The sequence below is a fragment of the Spodoptera frugiperda genome, chromosome 30 (genome assembly GCF_023101765.2).
Source record: "Spodoptera frugiperda isolate SF20-4 chromosome 30, AGI-APGP_CSIRO_Sfru_2.0, whole genome shotgun sequence".
Classification (NCBI taxonomy): Eukaryota; Metazoa; Arthropoda; class Insecta; order Lepidoptera; family Noctuidae; genus Spodoptera; species Spodoptera frugiperda.
Window position 1 is genome coordinate 12,413,083 of NC_064241.1, and position 19,657 is coordinate 12,432,739.

Below are 19,657 nucleotides of genomic sequence, written 5' to 3' on the forward strand. Positions count from 1 at the left end.
GTACCTATAGGTCCTTTGAATGTATGGAGAAATGTATTTATTTCTATGAAACAAATCATAAATCAGATTTGAATAAAGAAAACCGCGCGATGACATCAGAGTTCTTTGCTTGCGGATCAAACAATTCCTCAGAAGATTCTTCGTGGTAAAGCGATCAAAAATAGAAATAGACTAGACCGTGGAATATTCAAGGTAAGTAAAGAAAAGGGGCCCTAAAATCGTATTGCCTATATGCCCATGATAGGGTTAATCCGCCTCTGTATAAGAGGCCTGCTGATCACTGCTGACCAAAGATCGCTTTCACACAGAGAAGGGTTGAGCATTAATCACCATGCTTGCTCAATGCGAATGGCAATTGCAAACTTATAATTAGAAATTATAAACCCAGGTTTCCTCACTATATTTTCCTTCACCGTTATCAGTGGTGTCTAAATAATCTTAGAAAGTGTACATATATAACTCGGAAAAAATCATATTGGTACTCACCGTTGGTCGTAACCCGCCTTCACGCATGAGAAGTGGGAGTCTAATATCTCCGTTCCACCACAACTATAGGACTTTCTTACTTACTTCCTTACTACACTACTGATTGTTCACCCATATCAAATACTCCATTTCCATATCCCATGAACACCATAATCTTCCCACAAACCGTGTCGGCTTGCTATTTCCAAAAAAACACTAGTCTAATCACCCGAATCCGTCTCGTTTCCCCAAAAATGTTTTGATAGAGTATTTTATGACAAAATAATAGACAGAGTATCACTGTTAGAAAAAATGGTCGAATTATTTTTTGGAAAAAATCTTTGAGCGCGGGCGCAGGTAGTGGTGTGTTCGTGTGGCATTGTTCTTACAGGGTCGGGATTTTGTTTCCGTGATCGGGGGTTTGATTGCTAAAAGATTTTTGCTTAGACCCTAAGTACAGTTATGGAAAAGTAAATATTTTACTTAATTTAAATAATGTCTGCAATAGGAAAAGGATATGGTGAGACTTTGTGACATAATCTAAATGACAATTTTGGCAAAAAAAAAACATTTAACATTCTTATATTGAGTTGTCATTCTTATAGTGACTGGAAATAAGGTGATTTTTTATGATATAAGCTGGTAAATGAGCATACGGATCACCTGGTGGTAAGCAATCGTCGCCGCCCATGAACACCCGAAACACCAAAAGCGTTACAAGTGCATTGCCGGCTTTTTGGAAGTTAAGAATTTAAAAGTTGTTGGGAAATCAGGAGTATTAGAATAGAAATTAGAAGTTTGGGAAGATTGCAAAGAGGGGTAATTGGGCCTATGGTAACCTCACTCACACAACAAAAAACAACGCAACCGTTGTTTCACGTCGGTTTTCTGTGAAGATATGGTATCATCCAAGTCAAGCCGGCCCATTCGTTAGCATTATATCATCTATAAATGCAAGCATTTCTTAATATTTTTCAAACACACAGCGGACAACAGAAGCAACTTCTTACATCACTTCTCTAAAAGCTTACAACATGCGTCTGCCAAACACGAGCCACTGCAAAACACCTATCAATATTACACCAAAAACAATAATTTTATCAATTTCACCATAGCTATTTGAGCCCCATAACGTCCCCATACACCACACATATGTTGCCAACGGTCCGCGGTGGCTAATTAAAATTGTTGAACATACACCGTGGGGTACATGGGGTACAACCCCTGCATGTGACTTACCGTTTGACCTCGAAATTACCCCTGTTTATACAGTCAGTTTGTAATGTTATTTTGACCTTATTTAGTGAAGTTTTATTGTCATCTTTGAAATCCTCTTTAATGATTTTAAAAGTATTTGGTTTTCTTTAATCAACAATTTTTTTAAGTTCCCTGATAGTCCATTAAATTTTGAAGTACCTTATATCTAGTAGGTTTCAATTTGATATAGATAGATATAATAAGTCTACGTGCGTTTTTCTGCACGTACTTTATCCGAAAGAAGTAACGGTTTTCTTCTTGATAACAAAGTCATTCAAAGCCAAAGCGAAATTAGAGCATTTATATCAATTAATCTTGAGCACTTTTGAAACGTCAAACCGAATTGTCCGTCAGTCTGTTTGTAAGCAGTATATAGATAACCTGCGAAAACTCTTTAAAATCAAACTCACCCTTTCCACAAAACCAATTGCAATTTTCCAAAAATCGAAACAGGTGGGAACTCCAGACTCCTTTTAACAAAAGATAAACAAAACAGTGTCGGATCTGGCGTCGCGTCGCCCTACAAATCGGCTGATACAATATTGGTTACAAAAACTCCGTAGCACGTGCAGCCTCAGGTGGGCGACACGTGGTAACCGCCGCACCATATGTCACGGGTTCGACTCCCAGTTTAAAGGTTTCTGGAAAATTTTCTCGTTGTTCATTGGTTGGTTTGGAAAGAGGTGTGAAATGTTGAAGTAGGTTAGGTATCTGTTGAATTTGCGTGAATTTAGATTATTTCATTAATTTCGGTAAGAAATTATTTCCGAAATTAAAAATAGTATGCTCAACTGTCTGTTACGTAGGATATACCGAGAACTTCATTTGTTAACTTAACTTTGCCACCATAGATGTGCTATGTAGAATATGTAATAGCTAAGCTGTGAAACTATGTAACCGTTTCCACTGATACTGAGATATGTAGCAGGAAGATGCGCAGCTCGAGTACGCGATGTATCGATAGTAGGGAAGCCATCCATAACACACATCCATAGCACGCATTCATAGCACACATTCATAGCACGCATCTTTCCCTATAAAAAACATAGCACAGCTAAATCAATTTCCACTAGTACTAGTGTAATAAATATGATTGGTGGAAATCAAACGTATCCACAGAATTTTTGTAAAAATCCAAAATCCTGACAAAAGGTACCTGATATTGGTTTTTAACTAGTCCCAGATCAAATCGTGAAACTCAGTAATTATAATCATAACTCATTTTACACTAGTCAGGGCTCAAACTCATCACCTTTTCCTACACAGTCGCTTCACTGACCACTCGGTCAAACGCAGTTTATAGCTATTCTAATGACTCGTGCGCATCTGTTACTGATACTATCACGCTATAAACCGGTAATGTACATCGTATGACGTCATCAGACCGTGACGTCATTTACATATCAACGGTAGGCACCTCTGTCGGTTAGGGGTAAGTAGGGGTTAAGGTCAGGTCACAAATAATATAATTGAGGGCAAAATGTAATGCCTATTAAGAAGGTGAAGAAGCATTCAATATTTTGCGTAGAAATCTATTAACAGATATATTATTATAAATATCAGAAACCAACAAATATATTACCTGTAAATGAAAGAGTACCATACCATCAGGTGACTCGTTTTCTCGTTTGCCTCCTATTCCATAAAAAAAGAGACAGAAAAGAGAGAGTAGTTTTAATGATTTAAGCATACAAAGGGACATAGGCACAGAGAAAGCGACTTTGTTTTATACTATGTAGTGATATACAAGGTACTAGAAAGTGCTCTAAATTTATATGAAGAAGAAATAGTAAAGTAAATGGTAAATAGGATGGTCACCTACTTTACACTCATATAAAAGTCACATTATAAAGTCAAGTACTTACCTACAGAAGCGACCAACGTGGGAACTGCCCCACTACCCACCTGTCGCATACCATCTTCAGCCACTTTCCCATAAGGCACGCTCACTGACCGTGACCTCACCCTTGTAATTGCACCCTGTTATACTGTATCACCTGGTTCTGTTGAGAAATATAGATTATCTAAGTGTATAATATGGTCGTAATGTCGGTCGAGTAGTTGCAATAATGACTGATGAGTAAGAGTTTGATGGTGAGGTTGATTAAAGTTAAAGCGTTTATTTCAATTAATTCTTAATTAGGCACTTTTGAGACGTCCAACTGAATAATCTATCAAGTGAAGCTAGGTGCTTGTTCCATAATGTAGCTTCGAATGGAGAATGAGCAGAAATCTCCATAGAACGAGCAAAAAACTCCTGATTAAAGTAAATATAATTCAAGTAAATAGTCAATCTTCCTGACAAATAAAACTGTACTATGCTTGATAATTTGCGTACGGAGTACCTAGCACGTTACCGGGGCTCCGTTTCGAAGAGAAGGAGTAAGAACGGGGTGATTTTCAGCTAGTAAAAGTCTGACACTCCCTCTCGCCTTGACACACTCGCAGGTGAAGCAATAAGATGACTTTTTCCCCCCAAAAAAGCGTCCAAATACGAATAACTAAAAACTTTACAATGGACGATAAACAGCCAATATTTTACAAAAGTTTTTTTTATATAAAACACGTGTATTTCGCATCATGTTGTTTCCAACAAGTCCTACTTAGATATGACGTTACCAAAATATCTGAGAAAACTCAGATCTATTTGTATTATAAACAGGATAAAATCCCTCCATATAACACCACTCCGAATTGACCCATTTACGGGCGAAAAAAGGCCAAAAACGGTCGACCAGAAAGGCGCAATCAGGCTCACTCGAGGCGCTACCGTCATAATCATAAAGGTAATCGATTAAACAAACATCCGCTCTGCTTTGTGCCATAAATCATCCATTGATTGGATGTGCATCACGTGGATGGAACGAGGAATTTGGAGTGGGGTTTCTGCCTAACATTTTGGCGGTGAAAGGATTAGTTGTGAGACTCATGCTTGAAAGCCGTTTGAGTTTTATTTATGACGAAAAAGCCTAAACTCTTACTGGATTTTATTTAGGTTTACATTTTATTACTGTTTATAGCCTGACAATGTTGTTTCTCATTGATTTTTATTGGCATCACAATAATTTGCTAATGCTCATTTTCTACTTTACCTAACCTCTTTTTTACTCGTATAGGATGGCACTCTATTTTACCACTGGTCTTACCACTGGTCACTATTTTAGCTCAGCACTATTCTAACAAATACCTTCAAAATACGGCCAAACAATCTCAAAATTAACCTACTACTGTCTTCTCTACAAAAAAACATAATCTATGTTGGTGTTGCGCTCGCGCCGCTCCCAGTTTCGCCAAGCCAATTAAACGGTCCCCACGATCGGTGCTATATCGTATCAGCCCAACACGTTTACAACCTCCTCATTTAACTTAATAATCAAACTGTTTTATTTTCAACTTAAACTTAAATAATCAAGTTTATAAGATTCGGGAACAACGTGTGAAAGGGGATTTGGTTTAGATGGTGGTTTAGTTTAGATTGTTGTTAATGATTTGGTTTAAAAAATATTAAAATTATTTTAGAAATAAGGGATTGAAGTTCTACTCTACCACTGAACATGTGAAGATACTATCTATTAATTTTTTCGAAATAAGTATTAAGGTTTTTCGTTAACTTTAGATTTCAGAGATCTGATTTTTTCGTGATCAAATATGTAACCTATAAGAGTTTATATTTTGAAAGGCAAATTCGTATACCATAAAAAAGGAAATCATAGACATTAAACTCTTTGTTTTGTAAGAGTCATCCGCGATTATTAGGAACGGACTGTTTCCTACTACCGCTAAATCTAACACAAGCAAGGCGCCTACTATTTAGTAGCATTCGCCTATTATCTCACCAAAATTATTTACAACCGACTATTTCGTAGGAAACCTATGATTACAGCAAACAGCAGTCGAATTTTACGGAAAACAACCAATAAACATAACCTATAAACAATAAAATAGTTTTTTTCAAGATGGCCGCTGTAAAAAGCGCGCCGATCTTTGGCGCCATTTTTTTCTCTTGTTTGTATAACGAGGAGATTAAGTAATATTGTAAAACCAACAGTGGGCGTTAGAACGCTTTGTTTTTTAATAAAAAAATGTGTTTGGCGCCTTATAAAGTTAACATTAAGTCATTATGGGCTGTTAGGTCAGGTCAGTTACGACGAAATTTTTGGGAAATTAGTTTTTGATAATGAAGGAACGGGGAGATTGTTCGAAGGCGAACCTTCTGAGCTAAATCAAGATCTAATATGTTATTTGAGGTGAGAACTGTGCTGGTGTCTTACAAACTCATAACCTTTACGACATGTTCTTAAAAAATCTTTAAGATATTCTATATGGAGCCCAGTAGGGCTATAGCCCGACATTTAGCCGCGGAAGACTTGACAGATTGCCGGGGCTCCGGCGCAAAGATCGATAGGAATGTAGTGGTTTTTGGTCAGTAAAAGTCTCTAGCTCTCTCGCTTCCTCCGATGCGAGAGAAAACCTTGGAAGATTTTCGCCCTCAAAAGAAAAGGTATCGTGGTGTAAAGTAATAATTGAAAATATTGGTCTAAACTCTTCATGCACTGTTGCAGAATATCCACAACTAAACTATTTTTTTTTGTTTCAAAAACAAATAACACTTTAGTAGTACCTTGCTTAAATGTTTATTTAAATTGTACGTGTCTATCTCTAATTTCCAAAACTCCTGCCGAATTATAACTGCAGTTATTTTTTCGATACGTAATCAAAGTAAAAAAAAAACTACAAATTGGGGCAAAACAAACAAACCGACGAGCTATAATTCATTATTACACGACCAAACTATATTGCTAACCGCCAAATTCTAACCGAAAAATATCTATAATCGGGAATCGAACGCGCACCCAATAATCAGGGTTAATCACTGACGGGCTTGTTTGTTTAAAACTTAAAAAAATATTTAGCTGATGTTTTTTGGGAGTATTTTCGAAAATGTTGTTCTAATTGAAATAAACATGCTATGGTTGGTTTGTTCCGGGTTTGTAACTATTGTAATGTATCAAATAGAACAGAGGTACTGAGGAACGAAGAGCTAACGAAACGGATATGAAAAAATCAGACTTATGTTGTTTTCCAATGGAATTCCGCATAGGTTATATGGCGTGATATTTTTTACAATAATTAACGTGAGACATACTAAATTTACTAAAAATAACGGTTTGCCCACGTAAATATATTGAGAAAAGCTCTACTAGTTTCGAGTCACAGAGGGACTCTTCATCATGACCAGCGGGGTAGGGTGTACAACGTCACCGCGTCTTCGCACGCACTTTTTTCAGTTAAAGTGGTATTTTTTACATAGAAAAATGTGAACACAAGGTTAATATCTTAAAATGATCATCAGCAGTAGCATGGATTTTTGAAAATCCATGCTAATCCTTTCCATCGAAGGACTGGAACAATCTGCCTGCTGCGGTTTTTCCATCGGATTACAATGTGGGTGTCTTCAAGTCTAGAGTGAATAGGCTCTTAAGAAACTAGTGCGCCTCACCATCAACGATTACATCACTACTTACCATCAGGTGGGATTGTAGTCAAGCATTAGTTTTTGTTGTATAAAAAAACCGCTAATAATGTATATTTATCATGCTTTCCCTATCAGAAATAACTTAAATCATTTTTTACTCTTCTTCGTCAGAAAACAAGGCTTTAAATATTTGATCTTATTTTTTTCCACTGTCTAAAATTCTAAAACTTTAAACAACAAATTAAATGGGTAATCGCTTAAACATCCCTACGTAATTATAACAACCCACAAAACAAATATTACCGATCCACAATATCAGTTATTAAAACCAATATTTTTGTAATAACTGTAAAAACTATCCTCATTTGTTTTTCTGCAAAACTATGACAAATTATTGTTTATCTTTCCAAGCGTTATAATTATCTGTGATTTACAAAGTTTCAACTGCAGTTTCATTATCCTTATAACAACGTTAATAAGGATCAAAATGTAACAAATCGTAGTTGAGGTAAAAATTGTACCCTGATTTCGCACAAAAATTTTGCAACATCACCGTTTTTGCTAATTTCAACCATACTAGCAAGGAAATAGATTTCAAATTTAAAGAAAGGTGTTAAAACAAAGAGAAAAAAATGGGTGTTTGCAGTGCACCTTTTTGCGGTTTGCGACAAAGACATTTTTTTTTCGATAGGCTGCGCAAACGCCGCTTCGGATCTATTGTTTGATCTATTTGTCATATTAGCGTGTGCGGTACCTTTTGTCTTGTTTTTTGTTTGCCAATAATTATTGTGGTTATGATATTTGCAAAATTTTTGCATAGAAGACCTTTGAAATGGTTGTAATTGGGCGGTTTCGCTCGTGTGGGTTCGTCGCCACGATGATAACATGACAGGCAGTTCTTAAGCTTTGTTTGTCTCTTGATAGTTGGCTTGCGATTCTTTTTTTATATTGAGTAACTGAAAATTAAGCGTCCCTATAAGTTTCTATCGATCAGTCAGTGTAATTTTAATCCAATAAAATTTCAATAATTATTTAATGTCAAAGCTATACAACCCCAATCGTAGTTGTTAATATAGCATTCAGAGTACGGAATATACAGCCAAAATTTGTTCATTCAATATCTACGCAATACGGATGCAATAGACGCTAGTGTTGCAATTCAAAAGTACGAAATTCAAAAGTAAGTAAGAATAATAGCCTTCCAGAGTTTTTTAAGGATTATATATTATTTATTAAATATTTGTTATCGCCGAATGTCGAAAGTAGCAACGCGACTTTTGCTGCGTCGTGTGTCGCGGAATACTGCTCATGAATAGGCTCTAGCATGGGTTGAAACTAGTCGAGTTCCTCATCAACCAGTTACGTAAGTAAGGCATCAATATTTATTAAGTCTCACGAAAGTTGTAATAGTAATATATATTTTTGGTGTTTAGTAATATTATGAGTTGATGAGCATCTCCTCTTAAAGAAATTAACGCACCAAAAAAGCTGCTGTGTTGTAAACTGGCATACTTAGAGATCTTAACAAACAAAAACACGTTTCATACAAAACGTTAATATTTTATTTAAACTTACTTCCAGGCGTTTCAAGGCTCACTTGCTCCAGTTTGGCTCCCGAAGTCTTTCAATAATACAGGTTATACCTTAATGAAGGTACTTATACCTTATAATACATAAAAAACCAAGTTTTTTTCAATTCAAAAGCATCTTTTGTGCGATTGCGTGATTGGTAGATCCTTGGGAATAAGTGGTTTTTATTCAATGATATGTTTTTTTACCTGCGGCAAGGGCAACTGTACTGTTTCGAGATTGGAGGTTATGTCTGGATGGTGTCTTGGTATTGCTTGGCTGAGTTACTTGGTCTTGCATCTACATGACTAATTTTTATTTTAATGGCCTCATCTAGTTATTTAAAACAATGACGTGTAAAGAGTTACATTGTAATAATTTATCATTATTATTTATTACACCTATTTGCAAAAATAAATATCATTTATCAATGTAATGTCCGTCTTATAGATTATAATATTACACAAGTAATTTTTATTTTCTTACGGAAACAAATACTTTTGAAGATATTTCGATTTGAAATATCGCGTGACTTCACTTAGAGGTACATTTTATACGTAGAAATGACGTATTTGCGCCCACTCCTAAACTTTGATTCGTTTCGTAATTTCTTTTCTATGTGTGACGTTGGAGACTCGGTGCTACAACTATTACTACGAAAAGCGTAGCAATTACTACGAGCGCGTGCGCATGATACTTACACAATCACGGCGGCATTTATTTTAATTTATTTATTTTTATCAACACCTATGTTTATGCAAATTCAATAAAATAATATAAACACAGCAGATTGCTAATCATTTGATTATTAGCTCCCGAGTTTGAACTTACATAAAATACTTAAAATTAGCCAATTTTCATTTCAACAACTGCCATTACTTCATACTCTTTACATCATTTCAAACAACACGAACGTTTTCTAACACATTTCATTGAGTTTTGTTCAGGTTTTAAACGTAAACGTAACGTGTTTTTTATAGTTTCGTCGGATCGAGGTGTGAATTGTCGCCTAGGGGTAAAATCAACACCTTGGTTGGTTTATAAAAACATGATCGTGTTGGATCAAAGTGATTTTGTGTTATTAAAATAATCGATAACCAAATGTTTATCTAATCTTCTGTATATTTGATTCTTATGGGAAATGCTGCGGGGTATAGGGATGGGGTTAAATCTAAGAAAAACTGGTGTTATTGAATTAAGCAGGTAGGTCAAATTTACTTTTTATTGAATATACTTTTTAAATGCTTGTGGTAAAGTAGCTACTTCTTCTTTTTTATTCATTGGTCGATCACAGAAATCTATTTCAGGTACATATAAAGCTACTCGGTATCCCACGTTTTGCCTTTCAGAAAATAAGTTATGTCGGGCAGGCCTGGGTTCTTACGCTATAAAGCTTTTCCAACTGTTGAGAGTATTGGTGGTGCCAGATTTGCACTACATAATAATGTCTTTTGGGTCAAACTTAGTGTTCATCTTACTTAAGTAGTTAAAAAATTCAGATCTTTGATAATCCTTTTTAATCATCCAATGTCTTATCCCGTTGTTTTGGCCGAGACAATAGGGAGTGTCAGACTCTTACTGATTACGAGCCGGAGTCCTGGTAATCCGCTAGTCAGTCTGCATCTTTGATTATAAATGACAAAGTTTGTATGTGTATGTATTTTTATTACTTATTCACGTCAAAATGAATGAAAGGATTAGGATGAAATTTGAAACAGGGGTAGATTATGATCTGCAATAACATATAGGTCATTTTTATCCCACTGGAACGCGTGCGAAGCCGCTGGCAGAAGGTAGTTTCTTCCATATATTTCGAAATGCGCTTCTGTTCAAGATATCCATACACATTTATAAATACCTTTAAACCCGTGGATATGACCTCAAATCCAGTATTTGACCACGGTATTGTATGATACAAAGAGTGCCCTCATTTCGCGATGTTTCACGTAATCCCATACAAAAGCCATGAAAAGCCTCCGTTTTAATGCTGTCCTGTAATTAGTTAGGGTGCGGTTTTAGTGTTGGGAGGAGCGGGAGCGGGTAAAGTGTTTGTGTAACTGTGGTTCAGGACTTGTGGCTATGTAAAAGGCATCACTCTTATGTTTCGGAACTGCTGACTGCCCTCATAGCTGTGGGCTGCCTAGCGGGAATGGCTCCAGCTCAAAAAGCAGGAGTAGGAACGTGCTGGATTTGAGTCAGTAAGAGTCCAACTCTCCTCTTGCCTCGCCTAAGTCGCGAGAAGTCATGGGATGATTTTCCTCTCTCAAAACAGAAAAACACTTATTATTCATCAATAGTCATCTGCGAAGCGTGTAATTTGTAGAAGATCCTCTTATGTGGAGTATGCTCAAAGTCCTGACTATCGTGGGTTGCTGATGATGTTGGAGTAAATGGAAGTTCATAGTATGGTATTATGAGCCTAATAACAGATCGAGTTTAAGATCCGTTTTGTCACGCCTGTTATTCCCGAAGCCTACCTAAAAATTCTCAGTTATACTTTGTTCAACCGAGACCCCTGGCCCAGCATTCACACTTGTAACCACTAAACCAACGAAGCATTTCCAAAACGACTTTAAGATGTTTATAACAATTATTATATTTAAAACATGCACAACGTTCCTTAATAACATGATATAAGCTGGGAATTCAATGTACACGCATTTGATCGACAGGTCCATAACTCAGTCCAATTATAGGGGACTCCTACAGCAAAATATTTCCGCATAGTAATGAGTCAAGCTCAGACAAAAGGCTTAAAGAGTTCAAAATTGGTGCATCACAACATTGTAAGCTTCAAATTATGGTCAACATTATGCAACAGATGTTTTTTTTTTCAAAAGCATTCATTTGGTCGCGTGTTTGGTGTTACCATCTTATTTTTGCGTTCAGCAGTGGCGCTAGTGTCGCTTTAAGTCATCTTGTGGGAACATTTTTGTTAGCGAGTTATTAGTTCCGAATTTGACCACCTTGGTAGGTAAGTTGGTGGTATTTTTTGAGGTAATCAATTGATTGTATTCACTATTGAGTATTGTTGGGCATGTTGGGTGTTGGTTAAAAAAGTATTAAACAGTTGCCCGAAGGAAGGTCTTTAAACAGTGGCTTTGGGGACATTGAAAAGAGTTCACCTGTTTTTTCGAAGTTTTGAAAATAATTTGGGTTCAGTCTCTTACGAAATAAGGTCATCTTTTGTGTATTTTGACTTTGGGACTGAGTGACATAAATAAAGTCAATCGCTAATTAAGAGACACTGCCTCTTGTTTTTCAAATCGTTACCTCATATTAGTGTGTTGTGTTATTGATACGTTTTCAAACACAGGTATACAGACTACTGTAATACTGATCTTAGAAGTTCTTTGATCTTAGAACAATCTTAGTAGGTTCTTATTGTGAAGGGAATAATTTCATCCTTCTTCTACTAAGATTCTGAGAGAGAGAGATGGAAAAAAATATGGGTCACAAGAAAACCTTCTTGTACTGGACTGGAATCTCCGATCAACTCTTCAAACACGACACGATAAGACATCAAGCGATTTCTACTCACCCCGTTATAAAAACACGGCAATACAAGTCAGAAATGATTGTGATTTGCTCCCGTTATCAGCAATTTGTCGTATCTAGTGCACACAATGGCATTCCTAAGAAATGGTCGGTCATTGGGAGTAGTTGTGTAGTTAGGAGTCGTTGTCCGACCACCGTGACGTTTACACTTAATGAGGTATCGGTACATGTATTTGAGACTGTGGACATCATTTGTTACTTAGATACCTATTCAGGGCTTCAATGATAAACTGGAACTGGTGTTCTGTGAATTTCTGTGATCTTCCAAAGTCTTGAAATCAAAATAATAAGATTTTTAAATATGGTTGCAAAAGAGCAGACGAATCTCTTGCTGGTAATTAATTAACGTCACCTATGGACACCTGCAACATCCGATTAGATGATAAGTGCATCACCAGTGTCACTTTCGGGAAGGCAATAAGATTAACAAAGTTCATGACAATCGGTTCATTCTTGATTTCGGTACCTTAAAAAAGTGATGTATTTTATACCACTTTAACTGTATAATGTATTAGCTGAAGCTGTAAAATTATGAATGTTTATTTTTTTACTAATAAATAAATAAATGGCATGTATGTGTTCAAATAGACTTTCTGATATCAAGAACGTAATCTACGTCTATAATTCGCTACCATTTCCTAAAATTCTTTAACCATACCTCCCAAGGCGTTTTACTAAACTGTTTCTATAAAAAATCAGTATTAGAGCCGTCAAATTTAACAGTTTTCGATAGAGCCGCTCTATAATTTCGCTAAACTCTATCATTTTGTGTTTAACTGTAAATTGCACTGAGGTGGCGCCCGCGCCGCTTCCGTTTGTCTATGGATTTTGATTTCCTGTTTTCTGTCACCCTGTGTGGTTTATGCTGGGTTTGATTAATGATGTGTTTGTCTATGTCGCACGTTGGTGTCGTGGGGGGTAGACGTTTCAAAAATAATGAAATATTTTTTAACTCTGGGTAAAAGTTTTATAGAATAAAATACACAATGTTGCAATATACTTTATTAAAAAGGGGTAAGAAAGTATACAGAGGTAATTTACTAGTTCTAATTTTAGCAATCTTAATTTGTAATATTACTGTACTGAACTGCACTCTTCCTCGTAGGGTCGTTTGTCCTTAATGCTGGGGGTCGTGACGTGAATCACCTTCTCGCGAACTATCGTTCCAATTCTTCTCCTATCTTCGGCAATGTGAATGGCATCGCAGGCTTCGGTCTCCAGGTCTCTTATAAAAACGTTGCCCCACATTAGGATTTTCTCCTGTGTCGTGGGTGCGTTTACAAACATACATGTTCACATACACATGACACCCAGACCTGAAACAACAATTTGTGGATCACACAAAGAGTTGCTCCGTGCGGGAATCGAACCCGCTACCCGTTGCGCGGCAGCCAGTTGCCCAGCCACCGCACCAACCGTGCAGTTTTCAAGTCAGTGCTATTCCGTTTTGAAGAATCAAAAATTTATATTCTTAAATTATGACCGTTTTAAGAATTTCTACCATAGAAAAAACAACACAAGATTTTTTCCGCAACATAAATAAGAACACAGCATTATCTAATTTGATAAATACCATAATGTCTTCATCTAAACCGGATTGATTAGCTCCAATAAATAACATTGCATTTTTAAACTCAACCCTAAACCGCGTAGGGGGCAAATTTGACCCATTTATTTATTAAATGTGCAAACTAAAACCGTATCTTCTTCAGTTGATTTTCAACTTTAATGGAATTGTAATAAAGGTTAAGATAGATTAGTTTTCTGGCTTCTGTACCAATAAATATTATTGTAATTTAGTTATAAAATTATGCAAATGTTATCAATCAGCGATTGTTTAAGTTCGGCCACACACTGAGTGAAGGGAACGGTTTACGAATTATGTTGTTCTAGAGCCAAGTTAATGATTTTGCTTATTATTTTATTAATGTATAATGGTAGATAGGAGTAGGTGGTGTATTGTGTACAAAATCTTCGATTAAGAATATTCTTAAGTGTAGGAGAGCCATGCTTCGGCACTAACGGCCTTACAGAAAACCGACGTGAAACAACGCTTGCGTTGTGTTTTGATGTGTGAGTGAGGTTACCGAAGGCCCAATTACCCCCTTCCTAATCTTCCCAATCCCAAATTCCCCAAAAATCCTTAAATTCCTAACATCCAAAAGGCCGGCAACGCACTTGTAACGCCACTGGTGCTTCGGGTATCCATGGGCGGCGGCGATTGCTTACCATCAGGAGATCCGTCTGCTCGTTTGCCGGTTTATACCATAAAAAAGCCCAAGATAGCACCCTCGTAAATAAAAATCAGTTTAAGATTTAACCTCAAACGGATACCGTTTGGAAGTTAATCACTAATTATATCTAACAATCAAATCGGAAGTGAACTCCGGAACGAAGGTTCGGTAACGGTACATCGGTGGCAAGGGTTGGTACCGTTACCGAAAACCTTTTCTTTTTAGTTTTTTTTTTTTGGTACTTTTTTGTTGTCAAGATTTTTCACAGTCAACTTGATTCGGTGTTCCGTTACGTTTCTTCCTTCGATCTGTTAGATCTGTTATTGTATACTCGTAAACAATGAAATAGGATATTAAATGTAAAGGAACGTATCGTCTCAATTTGTAGGTCGAACGTTTTGAGGAAATTTCCTTCTGAACTAATCGGATGGGACGAATATTTTGGTCGTATTTTTATATTGGCTCTTATCTGCATTCAGTTTTTAGGTAACTTAATTTAGGATTTGCTTCCTTCTTTAGTTAACAGGCGTCAGCACTATAAGCTGTTGGAATAATAAAAACATAATAGGGACGATGACGGGATATAAAAATTACAATAACTTAGTCCGTCAATTAAAATAACAATACTTAGATAAAATGAATCAAAGTTTAAGTGACAAATATGTATGTCATTTTTACGTATTGTATCTAGAAGTGAAGTCACGCGATAAACCCGTTAGGTAGACCGCAGCTCCGGATTTGTATACATACTAGCATAAATACAAGAAGTTTTCTAAGTATAAAAGATGTCACCAAATAGACGAAAAAAATAACATTCTACGCAAAAATACACAAAAAAATTGAACATAAATTCACAAATTCCCATACATTGTAATCCTAACATATTCAGGATCATAAAACGAACTATTCAGATTAAGTTATTAAGCTCAACTAAGAGAAAAACACAAGGGCATACTGGACCCGTAACATTTTTTTATGGGTCGCGAAATCTGAGCCGCGCCAACGGGTTAATCACGTGTAAAATTGTCGATGAAAAAAATAATGTTCTTGACCTCACGGGGGTTTGGAAATCGGTGTGTATTCTATACGTTTTGTGGGGTAGGCAGAGATTCAAGTTGTTCATATTAATTCATGTTGACAACATTAGTATTGGTTGAGGAATGAGATGAAGATAACAATCTTTTATCAATATGTTTAGTAGTGATTCGGTTTCCGGATTGGGTAAAAAATTAAGGAGGTTTTTGAGGAAAAAGTATACGCATAGTAGGATTACTACTATCCAAGAATAATCTATTCTACTGTTACTCGTATTATAAATGTGAAAGTTTATGAAGATGTAAAATTATTTTCATGTGAAAAATAAGTAAACATTAGTAGGTTTGACACTTTTCACGCAAAAACTATATAATTATATCGTCACGCCTTTAATCCCCGAAGGCAGAGGCAGAGGTGCACATTACGGCACGTAATGACATTGTACAATGTAAACAAACTTTTGACCATTTATATTGTAAGTACCATGTAATAGGAGGTGAACCTATTGCTATACAAAAACTACTAAACAAATATTATTGAACAGCGTAAGTCCTCATGTAAAAAAAACCGAGCTGCGGACTCCGGCTCGAAAAGCAGGAGTAGGAACGGGGTGGTTTTTAGCCACTAAAAACAGTCTGACACTCTCTCTTGTGTCGCCCGAGGCGGGAGAAATCATTCGATTATATTCACCCCTCAAAAAAGAAAAGTCCAATAGTTAACTATTTGATGCTGTTCAGGATGATGATGATGTTATCAGTAGCTAGACCAGCAAATCATTTGCATTATCAGTAGCTAGGTCAGTAAAGCAGTGTGTCAGTGTTTCCTCTAAACACTGATTTCGCATGCGGAGACCCACTCGGGGAAGTGATTGGACCACACCGAGGTTACGATGCCGGGGAGACGCTATTGTTGGTGGTATGGATGTGGCACTTTTATGTGCCTGAATTGGCAAAAATATTAACACAAAGTTTTTAAGTATATAGTATATGTAACTATAGTAGAGTATAAAATATAACTGTAAAGTCATATAAGACAGTTAAGTACTACTTTATTATAGAAAAAAATAAGGATAAACCATTTCATTTCAGTTTTTGCAAAAATTTAAATTTTTTTTATAAAACTTTAATTCATTACTAGATTGACTATTTCTGAATAATTTAGAAACAATTTTTTTTAGTTTATGTGACTTCAAACAAATAAATACATTAACTTTGCTAATTTTAAACGCATTAACTCAGCATGAAAATAATCGCATTGTTACACCTTCAACCGTGGTCGTTGCATGCCGCATCCAAAGTTTCGCACATCACTGCGCAAGCAGCCCACCAACACGACAGTTTTGAATTTCACCCAGCAGTGGGTGCATCTCGTGAAAAGTATCGCGGGTTCGGTTCCCGAGTCGGTACGGTGTCGAGTGGTGACTGGTTCACTCTGCCCTGGTATTCCACCAGGTTGGGCATGAGTTAACGTTCTATGATCTGGGAACAAATTCTGGATGATGATTTCTTTTTAAAATTTAGGTATTAAGTGGTACATAAAATAAATAAAAATATTATTATGTTGTCTATAAAAAAAAACTTATCACAAATTGTATTGCTTAGCACAAAACTAAACTAACAATACTAATATCGAGTCTTCCTTTTCCAAAAAATGGTTCTTATTACTGTTGATATGTAAGTTGCAAATAAACTACAGAATAAATATCGAACTAATATCAAACAGCGTATATGGTTAATACGAAAAACATGTAATCAATTACCTACGATACTAAAATTAACTAAAGCTTTTATTAAATATGGTTCATATTCAGGAAAATTCTTACCATGTTGATAAATGTAGATAACCATATTAATCTCAATGTGAAGTACATTAAATAATATAATTACTGACATAAAATGATTCATATCCCTTTCATTCAAGTACTACAAGTACCTACTATAACATACATCAACTGAAAAAACTCCAACCACTACAGCAATTGACTTGTAACACATTTGTACGCACAATACGTGAATAGTTACAAGGCTACAGCAAGCATTGTGCCGCAGAATAGAGTCGCCAGCCAAACGCTACCTCAATACAAGCGCCCGGGGGAACAAATAATTAATGATGATTGGCCTTAAATTACCCTCTCGGGACCTCTTGTGTCCCCTTCACACATACACAACCTATCCCGTCGAACCTTTTCGCACAAACCTGGACCCTATATAAGCGACACAGGTAACCGCGCAGTTTAGACCCCTGTGGGACACCGAACCGACCGCACCTGTGCCGCCGTCAAACAAAATGACCGCCGAAACTTACGGACACCGACTCATCTACGAGAAAGACATGTTCGCGTCTGACGTGATGTTGGAGTACTCCACTGAGGAGTGCTACCTGTCCTGGCCGAGGTCGCCTGACTCGGGCAGGTCCAGCCTGGAGCCTACCCCGTCCATCGATGGCAGCATCAACCAGGACTCCGCACACATCGCCTACCGAGGATTGTCGCGCGATGTGCTGGAAGACAGTGCTGAAGACAATGAAGTTCTGGAGTCAGGGAAGAGGCGTGGCCGCGCCACTAGTGCTGCAGTGTTGAGGAGGAGGCGCCTAGCAGCCAATGCTAGAGAAAGGAGGAGGATGCAGAACTTGAATAAGGCGTTCGACCGACTCCGAGGTCACCTCCCTTCGCTGGGCGCTGACCGCCAACTCTCCAAGTACGAGACGCTTCAGATGGCACAAACCTACATCTCCGCACTATATGAGCTGCTGCAGTAAGTCGCACCACACATAGCCGCTATTTGCCAAATTAGAAGTAACTACAGGGATATTTATTTATTGTGTTTAAGTACCGAAATACTCGTTACCACTTAGTTTAATGTATAATCTGCTTCAAGTTATCCGATTTCGAAATTTTAACTTTGGAAGTGTCGAGTTTCTGTATCGGTTTACGTTTAAAACTTACGCTTATTATATTTTTAAGTAGTTTTAAAATTATAGACAGTGTTTACATTAAGACAGAGTAACTTAGCAGTGCAAAATTAGCCAAAATAGTATTTAAATAATACTTTTATCCAGTGTAACTCTTAGCCCCCTTTAGTCAACACTCAGGTCTAAAATCTAACAATGTAAATTAGTCTAGTTTTAGTCATAAGCACATGTCAACAGTGTAATCCGTCCTGCCGACTTAGACTTAGGTTATTAACTTAGGCCCTAGATTTTCATCTTGCCTGAACCAGTATTATTATAATAAATCTCGTTTGGATCACTTTGAGTGTATATTGCAGTGTTAATTATTGAAGTGACATTATTATCTAATTGTTTATATTAATTTTAAGTTTGTAAAAGTATGTAGGGACTTGTGAAGATGATTTTATATGTATTGTGAATGAAATTTTTATTTGTATAACTTCTAATATATGAAACATACTCTGTATTAATTTCCAATGTGTTGCGAAGTGTAGAAATTTAATGTATTTCTCATTCTTTTACTGTATAAAAGTCGGATTTCTTATAATTATTGTCAATAAGGCACCATTGTATATATTTTATTATTATAAGATTTCCCTACGTACTTACATTGTATTTTGTCACTTCTGTAATTAATCATAAAGACGAGAATCAATTGAAACAGTATAATAATGTTTATTAGATAGTAGATTGTTTACGTAGTTCTAAGTAGCTTCGAAATGTTTTTCCAATGTGTAAATATAAAAATATGTTTAAAAAATATTGTTGTTTTCCTTCCTTTCTAAAAACTACATGATATTTTCATACACACACAAACACACGCACGCACATTCTCATATAACCAATAGTAAACTATTAATTTCACAATTCCAAAATTTAATTAAGTAATCGACAGTTTGTAATATTTTTTTCATCACCTGCACCACTTGTAAACTTAGTATCAGACTACAGACTACAATTAATATAATAATAAAAAGATACAAAATATCTATCATGACTACATACTATGACTCATTTAGAGTCAATAAAATGCATTTTAACAAGTCTCATAACACATTACATTATACCATCAGAGTTACCATACCAACATTTAGCATTTCACTTGAATTGCAAT

At 36.3% G+C, this 19,657-nt stretch overlaps 1 protein-coding gene across 1 annotated transcript; it reads left to right on the forward strand.

Moving 5' to 3' along the window:
* The first annotated feature begins 17,828 nt into the window (after positions 1-17,828).
* On the forward strand, positions 17,829-18,951 carry LOC118269976 (protein atonal-like). The gene has a single exon (XM_035585382.2). It carries the CDS (start codon positions 17,881-17,883, stop codon positions 18,349-18,351), a length of 471 nt encoding a protein of 156 aa, XP_035441275.1. The 5' UTR covers positions 17,829-17,880; the 3' UTR covers positions 18,352-18,951.
* The last annotated feature ends 706 nt before the right edge of the window (positions 18,952-19,657 follow it).